The sequence below is a fragment of the Nematostella vectensis genome, chromosome 15, assembly GCF_932526225.1.
Source record: "Nematostella vectensis chromosome 15, jaNemVect1.1, whole genome shotgun sequence".
Classification (NCBI taxonomy): domain Eukaryota; kingdom Metazoa; phylum Cnidaria; class Anthozoa; order Actiniaria; family Edwardsiidae; genus Nematostella; species Nematostella vectensis.
The window spans coordinates 5,761,762-5,786,317 of NC_064048.1; the positions used below are offsets into that span (position 1 = coordinate 5,761,762).

At 39.3% G+C, this 24,556-nt stretch overlaps 3 protein-coding genes across 7 annotated transcripts; 2 read left to right on the top strand and 1 right to left on the bottom strand.

The window, feature by feature from the left end:
• Positions 1-1,977: 1,977 nt before the first annotated feature.
• On the bottom strand, positions 1,978-20,411 carry LOC5511368. 3 transcript variants are annotated; one of them, XM_032380697.2, is made up of 18 exons: positions 19,808-20,411; positions 19,235-19,293; positions 14,491-14,605; positions 13,555-13,604; positions 12,218-12,370; positions 10,876-11,077; positions 9,643-9,775; positions 9,146-9,174; positions 8,369-8,661; positions 8,044-8,137; positions 7,264-7,340; positions 5,945-6,020; positions 5,133-5,221; positions 4,544-4,613; positions 3,982-4,041; positions 3,456-3,530; positions 3,272-3,325; positions 2,528-2,727 (listed from the first exon to the last, which is right to left on the bottom strand). In XM_032380697.2, exons 1-17 carry the CDS (start codon positions 20,114-20,116, stop codon positions 3,314-3,316), a joined length of 1,896 nt encoding a protein of 631 aa, XP_032236588.2. In that variant the 5' UTR covers positions 20,117-20,411; the 3' UTR covers positions 2,528-2,727; positions 3,272-3,313. The 3 variants fall into 3 exon arrangements, with proteins under 3 accessions (XP_032236587.2, XP_032236588.2, XP_032236589.2); XM_032380696.2 differs by lacking the exon at positions 3,272-3,325 and having other exon boundaries at positions 1,978-2,727; XM_032380698.2 differs by lacking the exons at positions 2,528-2,727; positions 3,272-3,325; positions 3,456-3,530; ... (1 more) ...; positions 4,544-4,613; positions 5,133-5,221 and adding an exon at positions 5,398-5,460.
• On the top strand, positions 16,280-19,528 carry LOC5511360. Of its 3 annotated transcripts, none has more exons than XM_001631718.3 (2): positions 16,280-16,375; positions 17,519-19,528. In XM_001631718.3, exon 2 carries the CDS (start codon positions 17,533-17,535, stop codon positions 18,313-18,315), a length of 783 nt encoding a protein of 260 aa, XP_001631768.2. In that variant the 5' UTR covers positions 16,280-16,375; positions 17,519-17,532; the 3' UTR covers positions 18,316-19,528. The 3 variants fall into 3 exon arrangements, with proteins under 3 accessions (XP_001631768.2, XP_032236590.2, XP_032236591.2); XM_032380699.2 differs by lacking the exon at positions 16,280-16,375 and adding an exon at positions 16,996-17,201; XM_032380700.2 differs by lacking the exon at positions 16,280-16,375 and adding an exon at positions 17,350-17,367.
• A 459-nt stretch (positions 20,412-20,870) lies between the features above and the next one.
• LOC116617737 lies at positions 20,871-23,831 on the top strand. Its single transcript, XM_032380667.2, has 3 exons — positions 20,871-21,001; positions 22,346-22,466; positions 22,836-23,831. The coding sequence occupies exons 1-3, from the start codon at positions 20,908-20,910 to the stop codon at positions 23,467-23,469; spliced, it is 849 nt and encodes a 282-aa protein (XP_032236558.2). The 5' UTR covers positions 20,871-20,907; the 3' UTR covers positions 23,470-23,831.
• The last annotated feature ends 725 nt before the right edge of the window (positions 23,832-24,556 follow it).

A 24,556-nucleotide genomic window follows, 5' to 3' on the forward strand; every position in this document is an offset into this window, starting at 1 on the left:
TAGTATAACTTCGAAATGACCGACCTGAATGTTCAACCTCTTGTCACATTTCTAAATCATAATCGTAACCTAAACCCGACCTTAACTTTATCTCCTGCTCTTTGTAGAACAACTACGTTTCAAGCATCTTATTACAATCGTATTTTTAAACCATTGAATCTAGTATGTAACTTAACTCAGTTCCATAAGTTCTCTGGCCTACTCGTATTATTCGTGCTTATAAATATTTCCTGAAGAGCCATTATCAGACCCTACCTGACAATGTTTCCAACGTAGACTTACCCTGTTCATGGTCCATTCCACGGAACTCTGGCTGCCACCCAATTTAGTTTTTATATTCATTTTTTACCAATTTGTTAATTTTGCATGGGCCTCGTGCCCGTTTAAGTATGACCCCATTGGGCATCTATATTGTCTAATAAAGCTATTGTAGACTATTCCAGTAATCAGTAACACTTTTGTGTTTTCTTGAGGTTTTACACCCAGCCTAAAGAAAGCAAATGCAATCCAATTTGCGCATTTGCACCGCACCATTTCTAGCAGCGATCCGTGTGTTGGAAGCAAGTATAATGAGATACAAATGCTAATCGGATTGCAGCACCAGAAGATGAACCTGCAAGAAGAATGGTCTAGACTGTATAGTAAGACGTGTGGAGAGTGTGTAAAGGTCAGACTTGTCACAATTCTGGACTAATCGAGCTAGAGCTAGACGTTCAAAAGTATTCCTGATAACCGCTGTATCAGTGTATTAAATAGGCTACCTACTGAGCTGATGTCACATATAAGTTTGTTTTCTAGACTAATTTCAGTCACTGACGCGAGTGCGAAGAATGCAGAAATACATTTGTGGAAAAAATATTTGAAATAAAAATAAATCATGGACAAGTTGCTTTATTTCGATACTTCAATTGTGTCTTTAATCATTTTTGGCCAATGACCTTTGACATTTTTTTATTTAGACTTGTATTTTTAAGTTTTCAGGGTTTTCGGCGCGGGTACCCTGTGGTTTTTGGAATATAGAAATATTTGAAAAATTATATTAAACAGGGGGCAATTTGCTTTGTTCCGATATCCAAACATTGCCTTAATCAACTTTGACCAATGGCCCGTTTCATGTATTAATTTAGACGTGTATTTTATTTTTCGTTTTAACGACGCGGGTACCCTGTGGTTTTGCTTCGAAATGGAAAAATCACATATTTCAAGATGTTCCACCAAAGGGATTTTTGGGGACTTTTAGTATGTTAACTAGGTTGTATCACTTGTTCAAAATCCGCTGAGAGAAATTCTATTGCATAAGGGCCATAAAAATTTCATAGATTGACCGGACTAAACCGTTAACACCGGAAATATGTATGGACTATTTGTTCCGACCAATCAATCGCGAGATATTCAAACAGTCAACTAGAAACATATCTCAGCAAGTCTCAGTGTCTGAATTCACGCTTCTGATTCGTCAGAAGACAAAAAAACATTCCACACATATTTTAGGTGTTCACGGTTTTCTTGGTCGACCTGTAATAGAAAACAAACTGCGGTGAATAAATTGCTTGGTTGATCGCTAATTTTGTAGGAGAATGAAACAAATTATTATCTTTGTTAAGACACGGGTGTGTATAGACAAAACCCTTTACTGATAACACCGCCACAAAAACCACCAAAACACCGCTACATTTTTTTTTATCTTGGCTTCCACGGTTTCCAAAGGCGGACAGGGCAAGCCTCAAGGTTGATCCACGATCCACCAGGCTAAGAACGCAAACTTACTATACTGCTGATATCCTCAGGAGTATCAAGCGATTCAATAAAGTAATTAAAGTTTCAAATACGGGCTCGTGTTATTCCTCGGTACCTCATCGAGCGGAAGAATCCGCGACACTGAAAATTTCCGAGGTCAGCCTCCCCCCCCCCCCCCCCCCCTGAAGCACTGAAGTACAAAACTACATACCGTCCAAGAAAGTTACCGCACACATACACTCTAATGTAATACAAATTTTATTTGCCGGTGTTAAAATCGGCTTTAAACACCTTTAATACAAAATATAAATATTATTGACGTCACAAATTTATTTCAATATTCAATGCATTTGTATTTCTGTCGCAATGAAAACTTGACAGACCCCCTTGTTACCCCCTTGTTAGTAAAAATTGGAACGCGTTTCAATTCTCGCAGGATCTATGGGAAGCAATCGCCGAAAACTAGAACTTTAAAGCCGCATTGTTACCAGTTTACTTCCGGAGGTCCGACGGAAACCTCAACCGTTAAAAGACAAAAGAATCTATTAGAATCCGAAATATTTAACAGTCCATCCGCTCCAAATTATAAATCACACCCTCAAAGAAACTTTGAATATTTTGAAATATTTTTCGCGTTTTCCGGTAAAAATCATCGGATATTGTTAGGCAATCGACCGGAAGTAAACTGGTGACAATGCGGCTTTAATAAATTCGGCGAAACATTATTTTGTCGCATCTTCGGCGTGGTTTTGTAGAATCATTGGCGGTCTTTGGAGCGTATATTTTTTTATTTTCGAGAAACTTTAGTGACATAATCGGAGTGTGTTCGGGACGTCTTCGCTTTGTTTCATGTGTCTATCTTTCTACAGCAACCATTCGTTTTCCGCCACTTTTTTCTGGAACTTAGTCGGGTTTTCATGTTTTGTCTAGGGAGAGGATGTACGGTAAGAAAGCCATCATCTCCACACTACTTATTGTGTCTTCAGTTCGCTGAAACAGAATAAAAAACACGAGTTAAAAAGCCATCTCCCCAAACGCAACACATTGCGACAAAGCATATGAAAATGATTGAACTTAAGTAATAACCAATATCAAGATACTTTTTTTAATAGGTGTCAACTAAAAGAATCATTTTATTCAAAATCGAAAAGTTGGCATATTCTTTATGAAACTCAAAAATTATGGATGATAAAGGAAATCTTTCAAGTGGTTTAGAGGAACCATCTATAAACCCGTCTGCCATATTCGTTTATTATCCAGAAAGAGAGATAACAAAATAATAATAAAAATAATAATGGTAATACACAAAGCTGATACAAATAGCCTAATATTTTATCATGACATGTAATATTATGTCATTTTTGTGTTGCTTCCTGTGTTACAATTAGCACCTTATTAAACACCTTATTTAACAAGCTATGCTTTTATGAGGGACACATATTTTCGCTATTATACACTATTAAACTGGTCGCACTGTATTCCTGGACATGATCACGAGCCCAGTGATTTCATCAGCCGCTAAATATGATCATACCGAAAAGAATGGCAGTGGAGCCATGGGCGAATGCGTTTCTTTTCATGTACCATTCTAAAAAAACGTATACAAATGAAGATGAAACAATCGACATTTTTGTGTGTATGCATTTTAATTTTGCACGACACATAAAAATAAAAATTATAAAAACGTAAAGAAAAATAAGTTTATGTTAGCCTCTCACCTTGCCCATCGTGTTGATGACATCTTGAACAACAGACGACTCACTTCGGACATTTAGGGAAGAGGCTAACAAATTCTGCGAGAGTCAACACCAACAATAAATCACATTCATAACAAAAACAATCACTCAAGATGCAGATAGGACTAAATATGGAGTAAATATGGGTTGTTGTTTCACTGTCTATTAAAAATTCAGGCATAGTTCGTCTTTTAATGAAAACTTGCAAGACTTGAGCTTTTCTGATCCTGAACGAGGTCGCACGTTTAGAAGGGATTTTTCTTGTAGTTTCTTTCTAAGTCCGCGCTTCCTAGGGCCAACCGCCAATAACAACATGCTTGACGTTTTAATTACAATTGCATAGATGGTTAAGGCATTGTTGAATGCTGAATTCATGGATAAATTCTTGCAATAACTTTTATTTCATCTGAAGATGAAAGATCTGGAAAACTAAATTAATATCATAGACATAAATTGAAGAAATCTTTAAGAAGACCTTAGTAACTTTATTCTTATATTGTAGACATACCTGGAAGGAATCTATACTTAAAGTCCCTGATTTCCGCCTGTCCAAACTATTGAACAACTCCTGAAGAGGCAATCAAATATTAGCCTATGTGTACATGTGTACCGTAAATGATATAATAAACGCCCGGGGCATTTATTAAATTTCGATGGTCCGAGGGGGGGTTGGGGAGGGGGGGCATCGAGCAGCGATGAAACAAAACAATGCATTCAATTTAACAGCAGCAGGCCCAGCAACAGGAGTAGCGTCAAAACAATGCCAATAGATAAGAACAACAAATTCAACAGCGCAAAACAACCTCAAAAACATCATCAGCATCATCACCAGTATTATCAATAACAACTCAGTGTAGTGGCAGCAACATCAGTAAAAGCAGTTACTTTGAGAAAAAGACAATGGTTGAACAATTTCTTCAACAGTACACAATCAACCTCAAATACAAGAAAACATTATTGTGTATATATTATATTCAGCAGCATAACACACAACAAAAACAAACACAACAACACCAAAAAAAACAATAACGAGAAGAAAATTAATTTAAATATTTTGTTTCAGATATTACCACATATATTGATATGGCGGGTTCTATCCGTCCCATGTCCATTGCATCAAAGACTTTAAATGTGGAGTAACTGAACGAAAAGAAAATAATTGTTAAGGGGGTCATGGAGTGTACGGGAAGTGAGATGGAATGAGAAAAAAAAAGGGAGCCACGAAGCAGGGTCAGATCAAGGGAAAAAGAAAGGAAGAAGAGAAGGGAGGGGAGGGGAGGGACGAAAAGAGTGTGAGGTGAGAACTGGGACGAGGAGACAGTGCTGAAAAACGCACGACCAGTTCCAGTACCGCGCGGTTAAACCAGCCTTTTTGTATTGAAATAGCGGAGTTTTACCGGCGAACTCTCACATTTTCTCTTTTGTACAGTATGGTTTTAATGCTGTACAGTAAGTCAAAATAGCGACTGCAGTCAGCCTTTCGTACCTTTACTCGAAAGATTAAACACCACGATTTTTTTTTGTTTTTGCCAGAGCACGCGCATGCATTTTTATTCAGCACTGGCGAACCAGGGTGCAGCGGAGGGCGAGGACGAAGTAGGAAAGAGGGAGAAGAACGACAAAGGACTGAGATGTTGAATGACTTTAGACCTCACTTACCCAGACCTTGACATGATCTGACACATCTGATGGACTGCTACAAACTCCTCCAGACCGAAATACGTACTCTCACAAGCCAGCTGGTATATCTACGGTCAGACACAACACAAATACTTAATTTCACAAGCTAGCTGGTTATCTACGGACAGAGACAACACAAATACTTAATGTCACAATCTAGCTGGTATATCTACGGATAGAGACAACACAAATACCTAATTCCACAAGGTAGCTGGTATATCTACGATTACACACAGAAATAATGAGTGGTTTCACAAGATCAGCATTTAAACCACAAAAACGTGCTCTCGCAATCTAGCTGGTATATCTATCAACAGAAAAACAAAAACAAATAGGTGCTCTCACAAGCTCGTAAGGCACAACAAAAATAAGTGCTTTTCGGTAGCTGGTAAATCTAATAATAGACGCAACACGAATAAGTGCTTTTCGGTAGCTGGTAAATCTAATAATAGAAGCAACACAAATATGTGCTTTCACAAGCTAGCCGGCAAATCTTCAAATAGACCCAACAAAATCAATAACAATAACAAGGAAGACGACTTCAACGATATACAACTGTTTTACTGCTGTATTCAACATTCGGCGAAATCTCGCGGACGATTTCCAACACCTAAATCGTGAAATGGATTCCAGCATTCAAGCTCTTTGAAGCATTTTCATTGGCCAGCACTGAAATGGTTTCCAGTCACGCCACCTCTTCGCAAGGCGCTGACCAATCAAAAATCCCCAAAAGCAGTTGAAATCATCGATTAGAATTCGCAGAATATTAAAATTCGCAGAAACAGTCTCACCTTCTTCAGGTAAGATATTTGTTTCTTAGAAAGATCGCTTGGAAGGCTTCGCTGCAGCTCCGCAAATGAGATGTGACTGCGAACCAAATACAATAGGAACATAAAACAACCATGGTAATATGACAACGACAGGCAAACAGCTTTTGAATTCGTAGTGCTTTGTTGTAAAACATTCAATAAAAGCCCCTCATTTTTTGGAAGAAAAAAACAAAACGGCTCGTGAAAAGCCCAACCAAAAGACTGCAAATGAATAAAAATTATTCATTTAATTTTGAAAAAAAATATTTTGTTATCTTGCCTATCATTGTTTTCATCACCATCATGATCATCACTGCGTTCACAAATAATACCATCCTCTATACATTATCTCCATTACCACCACTACCATCATCACAATTCCTACCATAACTATTATTACATCACCACCACCATTATCATCACCATCATCATCATCATCATCATCATCACCACCACCACCATCATCATCACCATTCTTATCATAACTATTATCACCATTACCACCACCATCATCACCATCACCACCACCATCACCATCACCACCATTCTTACCAGAACTATTATCACCATTACCACCATCATCATCACCATTCTTATCATAACTATTATCACCATTACCACCACCATCATCACCATCACCATCACCACCATTCTTACCAGAACTATTATCACCATTACCACCATCATCATCACCATCATCACCACAATTCTTACCAGAACTATCATCAGCATCACCACCACCACCATCATCATCACCATTCTTACCATAAGTATAATCACCATTACCACCACCATCATCATCACCATTCTTATCATAATACCATCCTCTATACATTATCTCTATTACCACCACTACCATCATCACAATTCTTACCATAACTATTATTACATCACCCCCACCATTATCATCACCACCATCATCATTATCACCACCATCATCACCACCACCACCATCATCATCACCATCACCATCACAATCACCACCACCACCATCATTACCACCACCATCATCACCACCACCACCACCATCACCATCATTCTTACCAGAACTATTATCACCATTACCACCGCCATCATTATCGCCATCATCATCACCATCATCATCATCACAATTCTTATCATAATTATTATCACCATTTTCATCACCATCATCAGCATCAGGCCTATGAAGCGGGTTTAGACGAGCTTCACTCTTTCGAGATAAGGATCGGCTGAAGTCGGCACAACAGAATCCCGTTATAATGCATCACGAACGATGGCTTAATATCATTACATAAAGATTTTATATTATTCAATCTTACCCATCTCCATCTGCATCGAGTTTTGTGAACATTTTCTGAAGGCTCTGCAAATCCTCGTTAAGACTGCCTTGACAAATCTAAGAAATCAAAGAAAGATCAAAGTAATGTCAAGTATATTTTTCCTGTTACTATGTATAAAGCCATAAACTAGCAAGATCAAATTTATAATTATGATATGGCGATGTATCTATATTATATCCATTATTAACTTGTTATTGCTGATGAAGGCAGCATTGCCGAATTTTAGTAAAATTATACCCAGTGATAATTATTCAGATATCCTCGCAATTCATTGGTTGACCAATAACGCTAACTACCTCAAGAAATTGTCATCAGGTTTACAATCGTTTTTCAGTCACGTGTGCACCTTATGTTTATTGTACCCGGGTCGCGACTCGTTTTTGGTGACGGAAGCCATTTCATAGTTATGGCGGCGGTTACACCGCTAACCAATGAGAGAGCGCCACCAAGCGTCAATAAAGCAGGCAAGAGATAAACACATACTAAATCAACAACAACGCAAAGCTAAGAAACAATTCGAGCTTTATTCGATTGCTGGCTTTGTGTTTATTATCAGTGTTTTCTCGATGACAGTAGCTAAGAAGGCTTTGGTGTTATTTTGGTTGTGATCGATCTATAAACGCAGGCTGTGACACAGATGCAGAATTGGAAAAAAATTCAAAAGTCATGACTGACGTACACCAAAACACGGTTGTGGCACGTAAACGAAAGGCGCACGTGTTAATGAAAACGAGTGTGAAGGAAGTGGTAAGTTCTCACCTTAAGTAGTCTAGGTGTCTCTGCTCTTCGGGGCGTAGTCGCATTGGAGACGCTCTGGATGGTCGTCTTGGTATCACACTCGTCAATACCATTCCTTCAAAGGGTTACGCAAAGTTGATTAAACATACATTTATATAAAGTGTGTATAGTGGCATTACATAGGAGTGGCGTGACAGACCGTTAACCTGACTTCTCGACACGATAACAATCAAATAACCGATATGTGTAACATATCAAGACGAGCCAACGTCATAAAACCATCAGATAACATAAGATGACTGACAGGTAACATAAGACTGAAATTTCTAGTTATTCTTCAACTTACATTTCCTGCTCGGTGATATCCATCTCCTCCGGAGAGGCTTCGGCAGTTTTCGGAGGTGACTCGGATTCAGGAGTCTGAGGATCGGTGCTATGTTCGGGCTTTCCCGTGACAACTTCTGGGGTCTTCGGGGGCTGTGTTTTCTTCGCCATCATTTCTTCGTCTGTCAAGTCTACCGTTTCTACTTTTGCAAGGCTCTTTGAATCAATAGTATTGATGTTATTTCTTTGGATTGTGTTGGAGGATCGGCGCCTATTAGAGTTGGATTCTGAAGAGGGCGTGATGCACATCTTGGCCTTAAGGATTGCAGACAAATAAAAGTTAGAAAAAACAAGACGTAAGGTAAAATATGGCGCTAAAAACCAAGCGTTCCTTTACATTCACTCTTTTACTTGCGTTCCAGTGAGAATCAGTTAATCACACGTTAGGCACCCTGCGCAGGACGCACACAAATAAGGAAGATGTGCGATTTGGCCTCGCACGAACTGGTAAAGGCGACAAAAACAAGGAAAAGGAGCTTGTTCATTCCTTCCTCTCCCCAGGAGCGCGCAGCATCTTCCCTTCTTTTCCTCAGCCCGTTGTGCTTGCAACGCAGACTAACAGTCCGTGTGCTCTTGAGAAACCAATCTTACAATTCAAGCCAACAACCAGACAAAGCACCTTAGGTAAAATTGAAGATATTAACCTGTTTAAAATTTATAGTCAATCCAAGGATACCAATCCTACCCAGAGTGGGAAAGTCCTACATAGCCAATAATGAGGCGAAATTCATCTACTTACCTTTTTCCTAAGACGAGAAAGCGACATTCCTGCAAAATAAATAGTATAGTCACTCTCCCTGTAAGACCCCACGTACCCAGGGACAATAAATCTATCAAAAAAAAACTAACCTCGAAAGGTATTGCACTGGTGGGACAGTAGTCTTTCTGCAGGAGGGGGTGATGTAGCCTTACCTCTTGTGGTAGCTTTAGCAGACTGAAGGTACTTATACAAGAAGTGAAGTTGCCCTCCCTAACGTTCCCTTTTTTCTGGCTGTTAATCTTGGCGGTTTAAAACGAACTAGTTTATACACGAAGCAACGTAACCGTACATACCTCGTGGTCTAGGAAGCGAGAAAAGCCCTACCTCGGGGCCTGTCCTATGTAGGAGATTTGCTTAACTGACCGGAAGTAAATATGCAGGAATTTAAATTGCCCTACCTCGTGGTTTGTCCTTTGTAGTATTTACGCTTAGCTGACTGAAAGTAAATTAACAGGAAGTGACGTAGCCATGCATACCTCGTGGTCTCCCTTGTGGTAGTTTAGGGGGGCTAATTGGCGGAGGTGCTTTGTTCACAGGTGGCTTAAGCCTGTCTCGCGCGCCTGTATTCTGCAGACCCATCCTCATAGTAGGCATAGTAGAAAATCGTTCCTAAAAAAAAAAAAAAAAAAAAAACACCCGATTGAAGCCGGGCCTACACGTGTAGCTCATGTTCATAACAAATCAAGTGTTTGGGTAGGCGAGCCTTATATACCAAGAGGTTTGTAGACCCGCCCAAAGTAGCCCACGCTTTCAGGACTGAACCAGCCAAAAGTATGAGACTCTAGATTCAAGGACATATTTTCAAACCCTCGAGAATCCGTCCGAAAAAAGGTATTTTGAAGAAAGCACGCACGCACACACACACACACACACACACACACATCAGACGCGCAGCGTATTTGGTTAAAGGGGGGGGGGGGGGGGGTTTAAACTACTGTATACTTTATGTTCCCATCCTCCTCAAAATCCCTTTCTACGCAAAAATAATTGTCTTGTAAAAAACGACTGATCGGAAAACGGAAATCTGTGAAAATGTCCAAATAGTTGTGCAAAACCTTCAGAAAACAAACTTGGTTAGCGTGAACAAGTATACATTTAACCATTGTACGATGGATAATAAACTAGTGCAAGAAACTATCGCTACAGTCATTAAACACCGGGATAAATAAAGAGCGAGGACGAGCAAGTATTGATTATTACCAAAGAAATCCTATGTGTATGTTTTCCCATAGCCTGCGTGCAGCCGGAAATAGTCCCATTATTACCGTCTGCGAATTACCGACAGCAAATATACTTGCTTAGTCTTGTGAAAGAAAGACTTTCCATCTCAAAAGCTATATCGAACGTCCCTTTACCCCGGATGACAAAACTTTGGTCGCTATTAGCTACATACGTGAGGCACAAATCACACAAAGGAATTGCGATATATTGGTTTGCACGCTTCGCGCCTTCGCTGTCAAACTCACGTGCGAAATCATAACATTCGAAAAATTATATATGCAGGGTACATGGAGCTATTGACCAGTCGCTTGGCTCGTTACATTTAAACAAGACGACACAGCCAATCAGAAATCGCTTCACTCCGGCGGTTGGTGCGAGGGGGGTCTAAGCAAGCTTTCTGTCGGTAATTCGCAGACGGTAATAATGGAACTATTTCCGGCTGTACGCGGGCTAGTTTTCCCATGGACAGACACTAATAGCACACTCACCAAGCTATTCTGCCGACTTGATGTTTTAGGCGGACGTTTCTCGACCCCAGTCTCCTGAGGGCACGCGCAGGTCTTGCGATGAAGGCACGAGCTCTCAGAGGCATCACGTGACTGTAGTGTATCTTCGAGAGGGTTGGGCTGAGATGCTTCAGGGGGAGGGAGGGGATCTGTAGTGGTCGCGGTTATAGTATGAATTTGGTATCTAGGGAGAAAAGGCATAGTTTTAATCTCTCACTCAATTTCACAAAAGTTTCATCACAGGTAACCCAAGCTCACTGTGTGCATGAATAAATTATAGTGGTTCACGTTACGTACGTGTGTCATTGTTTACAGTAAACATATGAGATTGAAATAAGCCGTTTACTTTACTACGAAATAAAAACGTAAAACTCTCAATAATATTCTGACCTGAGAGAGCAGTCTTAAATATAGTCTGGGTGAAGTTTCAAGCCATTTGGGCCGGTATTTCGAGAGTTAAGTTGTTATGTTTCCCCTTGTACAAATAAGGTTGGGTTACCTGTGGTTTCATAAAAAAATCGCCATAAAGCCTAAGTCGGCGAATGACGTCATCCTTTATATGCTCCCGTACAATACCGTGTCACACAAATAATCTAATTCATCGACTAATTGAAATGAGTGACTCAGATGTCTTCCATCAAATAGCATTAAAGAAAAATACACATATTTGGACATTTTTTGCATATTTGGACATTTTTTTCGCAAAGAACTCGTCATATCAAACCTATTCCCCAAGGATAGTGTCCTTCGTTTGCATTGCCTTATATGGTCATTGATGCCCATATTTAGAAGAGCTAAAGTTTTCCCGCTCCCTGATCTCCAGATGGTGAAAAATATGGTGAAAAATGCTGATTCCTGTCAATTTGAGACTCGTGGCAAGAATTTGTCCAAAAAAACCTGACAGCTTGGTTAAATTTTCATCTCACTAATCTTGAAAAGCCCTTAGACCCAGGCCTCCCAGAGATTGACCGAGCGGGTTTGAAGGTCACCCAAATATTGATATGAGCCAGAAAAAAAATAGTTTTCATATATAAAATCACCTGCCTTTACATAAAAAACGAAACATGCAGCCTTATACTGTAAGATACTGTAAGGGTTACACTCATAAAATTTTGTTTATTTGATTTTTACAGTCAAATCAGTTTTTGCGCACCCTCCCCCCCGCCACTCGTTTTCAAAACTCGAAAAAATTAGCTGCGTTTTTTCTTTTCCGAAAGAATTGCGTTCTGGCTTAACTCTGATGATTAAAGTGGAAGGCACAACAACGACTTATGCTGTAATGTATCTAGTAACAGTAATATTGAGATATGATCCCAATACATACCTTTCATTTACAGTTACTTGCGTTCCATAACTCAATATATCATTCGTCCCATCGTGCTTTGCGCCTTGTTGTTTTCGTGGTCGTCGATGGTAGAGATAATCGACATGAGGAGCGGCCACTAAGCGCGAGTACTCGGTGTAGCTGGGAAAATTTCTAGAATAAATATATATATATATATACATTACACACTTTGTTTTACGCAGACACCTCTATCGATTGAAAATAATATATTAACCCTATAATTGTCCAACTATTAGGCCATTCCAGCGCACAGTCACATTGGGAACATACCTCAACTACCTGCAAGCTTAAAAAAGCGCGCGCTGCATTCTGGTAGTTGAGGTAGGTTTCTATGGCAATGCGCGCGCAAAATTATAGCTGGAATGGCCTATTGCTAAAATCGAAGGGAACTCTAGTCTGGCTACACAGACAGGCTGATAATCAATTTTCCGTGAGAAAACTCTATCTCAATGAAGCAATGGTAAACTCTCATCTCCTCATTTTCATTGCCAAGATAGTAAAAGATACTAGAAGTCACGACTCATTTTTCACATGCCACCTCCCTCCTTTTTTTAAGAAAGGATTTAGTTTCGTTTAACAATTTTATTTTTTCGTCGTTCTATCGCAAGACGGGCGCAGCCATTTTTTTAATATATATTTTTTTTATTTTCCACCCAGGAAGGTTTCATTTCCGTGATGTTCTTAAACACGAGGTTTCGGTATAAAGGGGAAAAGATTGGCCCTTCCATACATTTCATTTTCACCATTAAAGCGACATTGTCACCAGTTTACTTCCGGTCGATTACGTAAAAATCTCCGATGATTTAAAAGAAAACGCGAAAAATATTTCAATATTTGTGAAAGCACTGTGGCTATTAGAAGTTTCTTTTTAGGATAATTTAGAGCGAATGGCCTGTTGAATAGCGCGAATCAAAATAGATTATTTTCCGGCCCTCCGGAAGTTAATTGGTGACAATGCGGATTTAAGTTATAACATAAAACAAAACATATCTAGTTTAATTTCATAATCCATGCGAATTGGTATGGAAAGGAAAAAAAAAGAGAAATGTGACGGCTAACACGGTTGGGGCCGCTAGCTAACAATGTTGATGCCTTTTATCCTGGAACCACGTGGCTATAAGCGCAATGAAGTTTCTTTCTTTGTCACGCCGATTGGCTAATGAAGCTCAAGTCAATCAAAGGGGACGTTTGTCGTTTGTTGCACTCCTTATTGGCTTACTTCCAAAAAATGTCAAGCTATCTACGGTAGCGCGTGTCACAATATAATTCTGACAAACTGTTACTGAAATTTTGCGTGACTATATAGGCTTACTTACACGTAATTCAACTGAGCTGGCTGAAACCGACCTGTGACACTCTGAAGTTTCTGAAAACAGGATAAAAAGAATATGAGAACAAAGAATATCATGGATGTAAGTGCAAGAAAGATTGTAGATGCCCTATGCATCGCGGGAATCCATGTGACATAACCCGCGGTGGTTCATGGGTAGCGTATTAACGGCTGAATCACAGTTATTAGAGTAGTACTACTAACTATGGCTGAACCTTTTTATCTGAAAGCTATGTGAATCTTCATAAGAATGTAAACACGATTTCTTTTTGAAACCTGGATTTGTATTTTATTAACACTTATTTGCTTATTTACTTGATATCCATGAAGCACTGCGAATTACGATACATAGATTCTTCGAGTGCAACCTTATTTGAAATAGGCGTTTAAACACAGAAAAATACTAATTTAGGCCATATCGTTACGTCACGCTTCTTGCTGTGCCAAATCCATTTGTCTGGATTGGGTAAATGAACAGCTCGACGTCTGAATCAAATAACATCGGCACGGCACTAAGCGCGGCTGCATCAGTCGTGCTGAACGGCAAAAGCACGACACCGATTCAAACGTCGAGCTTTTGATGTGCCGAATCAAATACCATACCTTTTCTTATCTTGTGCAGCCGAAACTCCACATGAAGTTAACCTTTACTACTCGCGACCTATTGAGCGCGACTTATTTAGTGCGACATTTGAATTAACGTTGAACCCAATGTATTTGTGTCGATACAAGTAGACAATTAGATTTGGCACGACAGGAGCGCGACATATCAATCAGGCCTCCTAAGAGGCATTAACATAGAAAAAAATAGTAGCGAATAGGAAATGTTGTAGACCCTTGCTACCACACCTAGTTATGCGACTGCCATGTTATACCTCAATTGAAGTTTTGTGGGAGGGGGGAGGAAGTAGGGCTCACTCACCAATAGCCTTGGGTTGGGGTTTTGTGGGGTCCACCCCTTGTCGTTGACAGTGCCCGTGTCGTAGTTCAACTGAAGGTTTGTAGTCCTCACGCCAGGGGAATCTGACACTATTTGACTGCAAAGGGAAACGAATGATTACTGCATTGAGTATTAAACGAAGACGGAACCAAAAATAACAAAATGCACAAAAAGCAACCGAAAAGTCGTTTCACCAGCATAGAACTATAGGTCGAAATAGGTTACAAAATTAAAGTTTCAAGGTCTGTCGAGGATGGGTCACTTAATGTGCGTCGCGCGCTACCGTGGCCACCTTGAAAATTTTGTAAAGTAGACCAATATGGATGTGAAAATCGTCCTATCTGATTGACATGAGCTTCTTTAGCCAACTAGCGTGGAAATGAAAAGATTAAGCGGCTCATCAGAACACGATGGAATCCTCATAGCTATGACATCTGTGCCTATCAAAAACTGTGCTTAGGGTGACAAAGGTAGCTCGCGTCGCAATTATTCAGTACAACCTGCTTACAAGATCCTACGTTTTTCCAGGTAAGCCTAAACAGGTTCTTATTTGATGGGTACTATGGCTAGTTCTAAGTTGTATAATAATGGCTTGTAGAAGTGCGGTATTTACTAACTTTTTATAACTAAATTTCAATACCGGCCTGGCCTTTGTACAATATGTTGTCAAGACCCCTTAAAATACTAAAACTCTTATTATTATGCTACAAATATTGATTTAATAATATATATAAAAAAATTGATTTAATGATATTTTACTGCTTGAGAGTCATGATTTTAATCATTGCTGAGAGATCTTAAAGTTTCATCAAAAAATATAACCTGTTTTAGTTCAAATTTTAGGCAAATAGGTTTTTATTTAACAGGGGTCTAAATTGGTATTTTTAGGCTAACAGGTTCTCAAATTCTAGGTTCTTATAAGCGGGTAAGTACTGTACGTCGACAACAACGAGGACGCGACGACAGCAGAAAATATTGGAAAATTAAAAAGAAGACTTGATATAACTCATAGCTTGAAATGCATTCAGACGTTTACAGCCGCCTTTATCTGTCAGGTTATAGTGAAAAAAAGCTTTAGTGTTTATGTCTGCTTCTGAATATAAAGTATTTTAAGGGGGTAAAAAATATCTGGGTCGTGCTAAATAGTCGTCTGCCACGCAATGTCACGCAACACACAGGAAACATAAACGGTGCAACATCTTCAAGGTGGTATCTGTAATTTACCAAGTCGAAAGCAAAGTAAAAAAGTCTTTGTACCTTTAAATAATAAATCTATCGACGAACTTAATAAAAAATACTTACTGATACGTTCACTAGAAAAAAAAAAAACATTCAAAGTTGACAGAGTTTACATAAAAGGGCATTCGACCATTAATGTAAAGTCTCTTGTCAAAAACATATCATTTGTCATTTTTGTTTTCAAAAAATCCATCCACACTTCGTAAATCTTTCTGCTTCCAACTTCTCTGAAATATGCTGAAACAGGAATAAGAGTTTCTTCCGGTCCACGCAAAGTCTCCATAAAATGCCAATAAAAATATATTCTTAGTCGTTCGCCTGAAGATTAAATCGGGAAGCAAATTACTATGAGACACTAAAATAATTGCTGCGTTACTGAAAAAGTAAGGGATGCAATTCCTTGAAGATTTATGTTTCTGGTTGTGCGATATGTAGTTGACGCATAGGAAATGACGTCATAAAATTGCGAAATGTCGCTGATATATAAGTGTTGCGTGACCGGAAGTGGGAGGAGAGGGATATAACAACGACGGTGAAGCGAGCTGCAGTAAGAAACAGACTTCGATCAGAGAGCTAAACTACCGAAAATCCTTCAATTCGAAGGGAATTTTTACAAGAATTTGACACGGTAAGGGAAAATTATTTGCGCTAAACTGGGTGTAATAATGTAATGCATTATCGAGCTAAAAGGACTGTAAAGACAATTTTAGTGTTACGACAATATCTCTTGCACAATGATCTATTCTGATCTGAGAAAATTGTTTTTTTCCGTATCTGCTTTTATTAAGGAAGTAATACAAAGTATTAAACTTTTTTATGCAATGTACGGTTAATATTGGTGGGCTATTGCTGTGTGATATAAGGATAATCTTTTTGTTTTTAGTATCTTAGTTTTATTTTAATATTGTAGTTTTTATTTTCAGTGTAGCTTTAGTTTTTTAAATTATTTTTATTAATTATGTGTGTGTTTAAAAGTTGTGCTTATACGAGGAGATTTAGTTTACCCACAGAATGACAGAATATTTAATTAAATCATGTGTGTGACGCAATAATTAACTAGTTGCGTTACATGTCTATGTAAAATGAAAACTAAAATATTGCGTTACTCTTTATGTAAAAATGTTGCTTGAATCCAAAGCCATAAATAAAGTACAACGTCACCTCCATATTGCGGAAACCCATTATTAACCGACATGACGAAAAAACATGACGTGACGCTTCAAATAAGCCCATTTCACATCGAATTAGGCGGAGAATTTCTTTGAGTATTTAGTAACTTATAGCAAACAAAATATTAAGTGCGACTTCTTTTAAATTGATTGACTTTTTGTAAAGTGTCATTGAAATTTGAGCTTTGCGTCCCTGAACTGATACACAGGGCAATGATGATCAAGATTATGTGCATTTCGGCCTCACGTTATTTGTGTCCGTATTACAAGGAACCTATGGCCATTGCAAGAAATTGTCTTCTCTCTCTATCTTGAATTGCGCGTTTTCAAGGTTTTTCCGTCATGTTTTATTAACCACAATTTCAAGCTCTTCAGTCAAACTCTTCAATATTGTAAAACCAGCACTAAGAAGCAGGGGCGTAGCCTTTTAGCAGCCAAAAATACAGTAAATGTATGAGACATTATCCATAACACAGGATGCCTTGAAAGGGTCTTATGGGCCCCCTCCTGTTACAAAATCCTGGCTACCCTGCTAAGCAGACTTCTCTATATAGTTCCACTTTATAATGCATAGCACCTTAACATGAATGATTCTCTTCTAGACTAACCAAAACCCATGGCCGAGAACCAAGCATTCACTACCAACAAGCAAGACAAGGAGGGGCAAGTTAATGGAAGTCAAGGGGTGGAAATAGACATAGAGGGGAACCATGCGACTGACACAGACCCGGCTAACCCCGCCTCAGGGGAGCCCTGCTATGAGGACGTCTACCGCACCGGCAACTTTGGTATTATGCTTGGAAAGGTGGACATCCCTATTGGCAAGAAATGGGTCATTGCTCAAGCAATGCGAAGTGCTCTTTTACTAGTAATGACATTGGCAGGAACCATATTACTAGCAGAGCATTATCCTATTGCTGTACTAAGGGATCTGGCTGTTTCGTTTGCCTGGGTGGCTGCCATTTTTGCTAGCATGACAACAGTGGAAGGAGTTTACTTTTTTTGGTGGATTGATAAGAATCAGCATCCCTATGCATGGCTGATGGTCCTACGATACACTGCTGTTGTATCATTTGTAGTTAACTGTTTACCGAGCTGGCTCTTTGCTTGCCTTATTGCCGGAAGCAATACAGAGAAATTTGTTGGCTTATCAGGTACTGAGGTGGCACTTGTCAAGGGTGTGTGGTGTGGTGTGATTATACTAGAAATGTTGGAGGGATTCCTGTGTTGGGCGTTTCTCTGGAATCCAAGGTGGACAACCTTGAGTGATTGCTGCAAGACATGCTGTATCTACCGTCCGGGAGAGGAGATAGCACCTGGGGTTCCTGACCCCCCCTCCCAGCAAAAAATGGCAAGAATGGCAGTGGTAGCACTGGCTGTACATAATGCTATTAACTAGTGTAAAATGTAATGAGACTGACACTGAAGGAAAGATGGCCAAGTACCAAGTTCCTTATCTCTGTTTGAAGTAGAGGATGAAAAGAGTTGCAACAGTAGCACTGGCCGTACAAAGCCGCATTGTCACCAAATTTACTTCCGGAGGCCCCAGGGAAACCTCAACCATTAAGAGACAAAAGGATCTATTAGAATCTGTGCTATTTAACAGGCCATCTGCTCTAAATTACCAGTCACATCCTCAAAGCAACTTCAATAGACAGACTACTGTCACAATTTTGAAATATTTTTCATGTTTTCCGTTTAAAAATCATCGGAGATTATGTGGCTTTAACTAGTACAATGAAATAAGACTGACACATGAAAAAAGGGACTAGTGCAATCATGATGACCATGTATCAAGTATGTAATTGCTGATCCCAGGAAAAGATGGCCGTACATGACACTATTAACTAGTACAATGCAATAAAATTGACATTAGTGCAATCCCGATCCCAGGAAAAGATGGCAAATGAGGCAGTAGATCCCAAGAATAGAGTAATACATTCTACTGACTGGTAGATAGGTAGATTATAGTCAATGTCATCAGTACCAACATTTATGCTATGATGTTACTATTATCAATAATAATAACCACACAGCTACAAGAAAAAAGATAGTAGGTGGTTTACAATTCTATACTTTTCTTCAATAAATAAAGAGCAATTTTAATTTATATTTAAAAAATAATGTAAAACTGTCATAAAATACTTCTATTATTGCCACCCACAACAGCATATGTAAGGTTGGTTCATTTTATGATAACGTTTTTTAAATAGGAAACAAAAGTTCCTCCCTATTTTTTTTTTCAAGAGTTTGCAGATATACCATAGACCTCACACTTGCAAGAAAGCCCCTCACAGTACTATATTTCATCACATTACCTGGGATAAGTTGTCAAGCTTGTTGGATATTCTCGAAACCCTCCTCCTCTTCTTTTGATCTGAAAAGATTTACCAAAACAAACTGTTATATCAGAATTGTTATTTTGGCAAGCAAATATCCAGGATTTCCTGGACGGGGAGAGAGAGAGAGAGAGAGAGAGATTATGATGATGAGAGAGTTGATAAATGCAGATATACCATAATGTACTTATTACAATAGGGAGTATTTTTTGGTAGTTGAAAGTGGTTTGAACTTAATTTCAAATATAAATGATTGATTGGCATTGCTTTAAATATAGTGTGATTGATTGTCAGAGATGATATCAAAACAGTTTAATGACAACACACTCTTGGTACCTGGTACACTAGTCGATTTCAAATGCATAATCTATACATGTAGCATTTAAATTCGTGTGTATTTGTTTATCCTTTGAAATGCCAACACACAGAGTTTACCAAAATAAACAAAACAATGTTTGTGTAAACATAAAGCAAACATTTCAAAGAAAACCTAAGTAACTGATATCTATAGTATCTAATGATTAATTAAGCTTGATACATTTAAGCTTATACCTTCACATTAGAAGCTTGCTTGTTGTCTCTGTATTGCTTGATTGTTTTGATTCGGTCTTTCTTCCGTCTAGACTTATTCGATTTACTGCTCACAAGTGAAGTAAAAGAGCCTTCGGAGATAAGAGGCAGTAATGGGGACTCGTTACGAGCTGTCTCCTCTGTATTGCCTGCTGCCTCAGACCTGTTTTGATTATAACTGTCCTCGCCTTGCTTTTTAGATGATGTCCTTTTGCTCAAAGAAGTTGATGGAGATGCTTTTGACTTGAGTACAACAGGAAGTTTCGGCGGAGGTCTTATTGAGGGGAGCATTTGCTTGCAATACTAGTCCTTAATACCTGCTTAAAAACCCACAATAGGTTCAAATTATTATCATTAAAACCTGAGTGTGATGTTGTCATTTTCGTCCGTACTTCAGCCTCATGTTTTACCGGTAAAACGGTAGTTTCCATAGCCGATGGCCATTTTATCCACAGGGTATAATAACACGGCTGATATGTGAGTTTCTGGGGGTAAGGTTATGTTTTTTCACGTCTCATTAAATCTCGATTGTGTCTTTACTTTGTTCAATGTGCAACGGACATGTTGATAGCAACGAAATGAACAAGGAGACTTTGCGTGCACGAGAGCGCCTGGGGACGAGTCTATTAAAAAACGCGGGAAAGTTGAATGATGCAGTGAAGAAATCCGATGAAGTTTACGGTACGAATAGCGGATAATACGGACCAAGTGGGTACACAGGGGGTATGCGCGAGCTCCCCCCCCCCCCCCCCCTCCAACTTGGCGGGTAAAAAGTGGGTCATTTCTGATAAGGAATCTTTTAATACGCTGCATTTTTCATATGATACATATGACTGTGAGCCCCCTTCGGCCTGGGGGCATTTTTCTTTTGGTATTATTCAGGGATCTTTTCCCACAGCTAGTTCTGAGTCCGACATACTAACATCGTGTTTTTAAACGTGTTATATCCGGGTTACTTTATGCTCGTGCATTTAATGAAACGTCATCGGTATCTAGATTCCCTCGCTCATCCACCATTATGACGTCAATATCAATTATCGTGATTATCTTCGAGGCGTTTTCGAATTCCATAGTGTTTCAAAATGCCGCATTTACCTGAGATGAAAATACCTATTATCGTTTTAGTGCTTTTCAAGATTCTTACAGAGGGTCATGCCATCTTCCTTGGACTGGCAGGTAAACGTCCTTTAATATTCGCACGCGAGGTGCGCGCTATTGCCTGGAGTCAGTCTGCATTAGACGGACATTTGACAGAGTCGACTATATTAACTTTATAGCTGATACACCTACAGGGGCGTACGCAGAATTTTAACAAGTTGCAGTTAAAGCATTCAGAAGCTGGATGAGGGAGTGGCCCCGCATCCCCGTGAAGATCTCATAGCTCCCGCTTTTGGGTTGGAAATTGGCGGTAATGCGTCAGACTTTTGAGAATATTACACGATCCTCTTTCATCCTCGTCGCATGGCACCGAAGGACATAACAATATGTTTGGAAACCATTTGTGGAAGAAAATTATAGTTTTTTTTTTTTCCTCATATATATCTTCGAACATAAAAATGCCCGAATGAGCAAACATTTGATTTTTTCCCTCGTTATGCAAATGAGATCGGCAATTTTTTTGCAGTCCAGTGACTGTAGGCCTATAGGCTGCGTACGTCCCTGACCTATACATACAACTATACTCGTATTGTAACAATTTTGTTCTGCTACAAAGGTCTGTACATATGTGTCGCGGCTCAACCTTGGAATCCTATTCACAGTGATCACCAGAGTAGTTGCTTAATTATTTTAGAATTTAGATATCAGGTATTTTGACGATTTTTTGCACCGCTCCAAATAGGAACATGACTCAGAGAAAAAAAATGCCGCACATAAAAGAAAAGAAGACTCTAGATACCGCAAAATTAAAAGCACGAGAGAGAGAGAGAGAGAGAGAGAGAGAGAGAGAGAGAGAGAGAGAGAGAGAAAAAATTTCGATGCGCGAATTTTTTTTTTTTACGTTTGCTGTTACTACTGCTGTCTCACGTTATGAAGTTTTGATAGAATGGTTTTACTTTTATTTCTGCAATTTCAACAATTTCAAAACACGCGTGCAGGATATACGTTTTTGTGTCGGCATTGTCTTCTACAACTATATTTGACTTTATAGCTGATAAACCAATTATACACAGATTGTAATATTTCATTGCGATTCCTTAAAGTAGTTTTGATTTGATAGTTTTGATTGGACTTGGTGCTTGAAATTGATGCTAGCCCCCTACTAACTTTAAGTTTTTGTGATGTCTATCTATCTGTCTATATATCTATCTAATATATATCTGTCTGAGCGATCACATCACAGAGTGGTGAGGGAAAAAGCAAAGATTTTCAGGTAATTTTGAGGAAATTTGTAGTGGTGTTCAATAAAAGGCCGCTTTTTGGCGAGCGAGGAGGTGCGACCCCGGCCTTGCCTTCGCACAAACATTCTAGCCACGCATCTCCATTACTTTAATTTTAATCTAAGTTTGCATACATTTTCAGCAATGTTCACCAAGGAATTTTGGGTCGCTGTGTACTTAGAAATTATCGAGAATCGCTGGCTTTACTTTGGCAACTTATGCTGGCTCGTTGTGATGATATTCGTCGCGTACAAGATAAACAGGTACATACAAGCTAAACAGGTACATACAAGATAACGGCTACAACTGGTGCATGAATGATAAATAAGTACAGGGTAAATTGGTACATACAAGAACGGCTACATGGTGATCTGGTACATACAAGTTAAACAGGTGTAAAAGATAATCATTCTGGTGCATACAAGATGAACAGGTACACAGATGAACAGTTGGTACATACATGATAAACAGTTGGTAAAACAAGATAAATAACAAAACAAGTTAATAGGTCCAAGATAAACAGAGACAAAATGAATAGGTTCATAGTCAAGCGGCTTACGTTGTGTTTCTTCTATGTCGCTGCTGACGGGTTTTCTGATAAATACTAATATATATTTTGTTGTCGTTTTCAGACATGGACGAGATCCACCTCATGGACAAACAAATCAACCTTCGCATTCAGCAAATGATTCAACTAATCTTATCAAAAATCAACGGCTTAATGGCGTAGAGATGACGTCAGACGACATATGCCAACAGCATGACGTCACATTAGATGACGTCAAATGCAAGGTAAATGATGTCATGCTGCCAAAAATGCAAGGCGATACAGAGGAGAAGGGAGTGGAGGAGTCTCCCAGCTGGAACCCAGCGCGAGCAGCAACGAGCTGTGAACTCGAGACCGCTATGCTTTCAGCCCTAGAGGTCATTGCTAACAGCGGGCTAGGGGCCGTTTTGACCAATCAGAAAGCGCTACTGGGAGAATACAGCCAATCAGATGGCGAGATGACTGATTGCGTCAGCAGTGATGAGGATAAGGACATGTCGAATCAGGAACCGGAAGCTGATTCTAGTGTACGACCGGAAGTAGTTTCCAGTATCGCGCGGCAGGTCGTCATGGCGGGTGATGGCGTTCCCTGCTCACCTTCGTCTCGTTCGACCGGCAGTTCGTTCTTCTATTTTCAGACCGAAAAGTCTCGCCGAGTTCTTATGGTTGCAGCCCTCGCTTTGGTTTCTTACGGGGGATACAAGCTTCTCTCCAAATAAGTTATTCAAACCAAGGATATGGAAATTATATGTTATTTATCTATCTATTTATTAATATCTACCACCTAAACTATCTCCGAAATCTTATTTTTCAAAAATTCATATTTCTTCTTTATTGACAATATTGCCTATTTTCTATTCGAATATCTAATTAGGATATAAACTGTAGTATTCAAGTAAGCGTTTGATCTCGATCCGGATGAGACCCGAAATGACTGTCAAAGTCTAATTGTTGACCAGTTGACTGGATTGTCATATTTAAGAGACCACCAGCCTTGATCATCATATCTTAAAACTCTTTAAAAACTTCTTCAAACTCCCTGTCATTGTTATTATAGAAAACTAATACAATGCTAACTTTTTTCACGCCTCAGCTCTATTTTCTCTTTAGCGGAGTTGCATAGGGCATTCTTTGACATAGCCTTGGCAGGCCGTGAATTATTGGGGGGGACAATACGGAAACATTAAGAAAACATTGGGGGCACAGCCACGCCCCTACTGGTCATTTCTTTATAATTGTGTATACGGAAGTACATATCAATATTTGAGTGACCTTCAAACCCGCTCGGTCAATCTCTTGGAGGCCTGGGTCTAAGGGCTTTTCAAGATTAGTGAGATGAAGATTTCACCAACCTGTCAGGCTTTTTTGGACAAATTCTTGCCACGAGTCTCAAATTGACAGGAATCAGCATTTTTCACCATATTTTCTGGAGATCAGGGAGCGGGAAAACTTTAGCTCTTCTAAATATGGGCATCAATGACCATATAAGGCAATGCAAACGAAGGACCCTATCCTTGGGGAATATGTTTGATATAAATTCCCTCTCACCCCCACCCCCCCCCCCCCCCCCCCCGCGTACGGGTCTGGACCACTATCAAATTCCCAAGTCAATAAAAGAGATAGAGATGAGCTAAGATGGGTGAGAGAATGCGTGGTGGAACCCTTGAAATGGTGAATCTGCCATTTTCCATTTTGTTCGAAAGTTGATTAGAATTGTGAATCATTACAAGAAAACATGAAAAGAAAAGAGATATAATTCTTTTTTTTTTTCTCGTGGTGTCGTCGGTGCTTGTTGCGATTTCAACT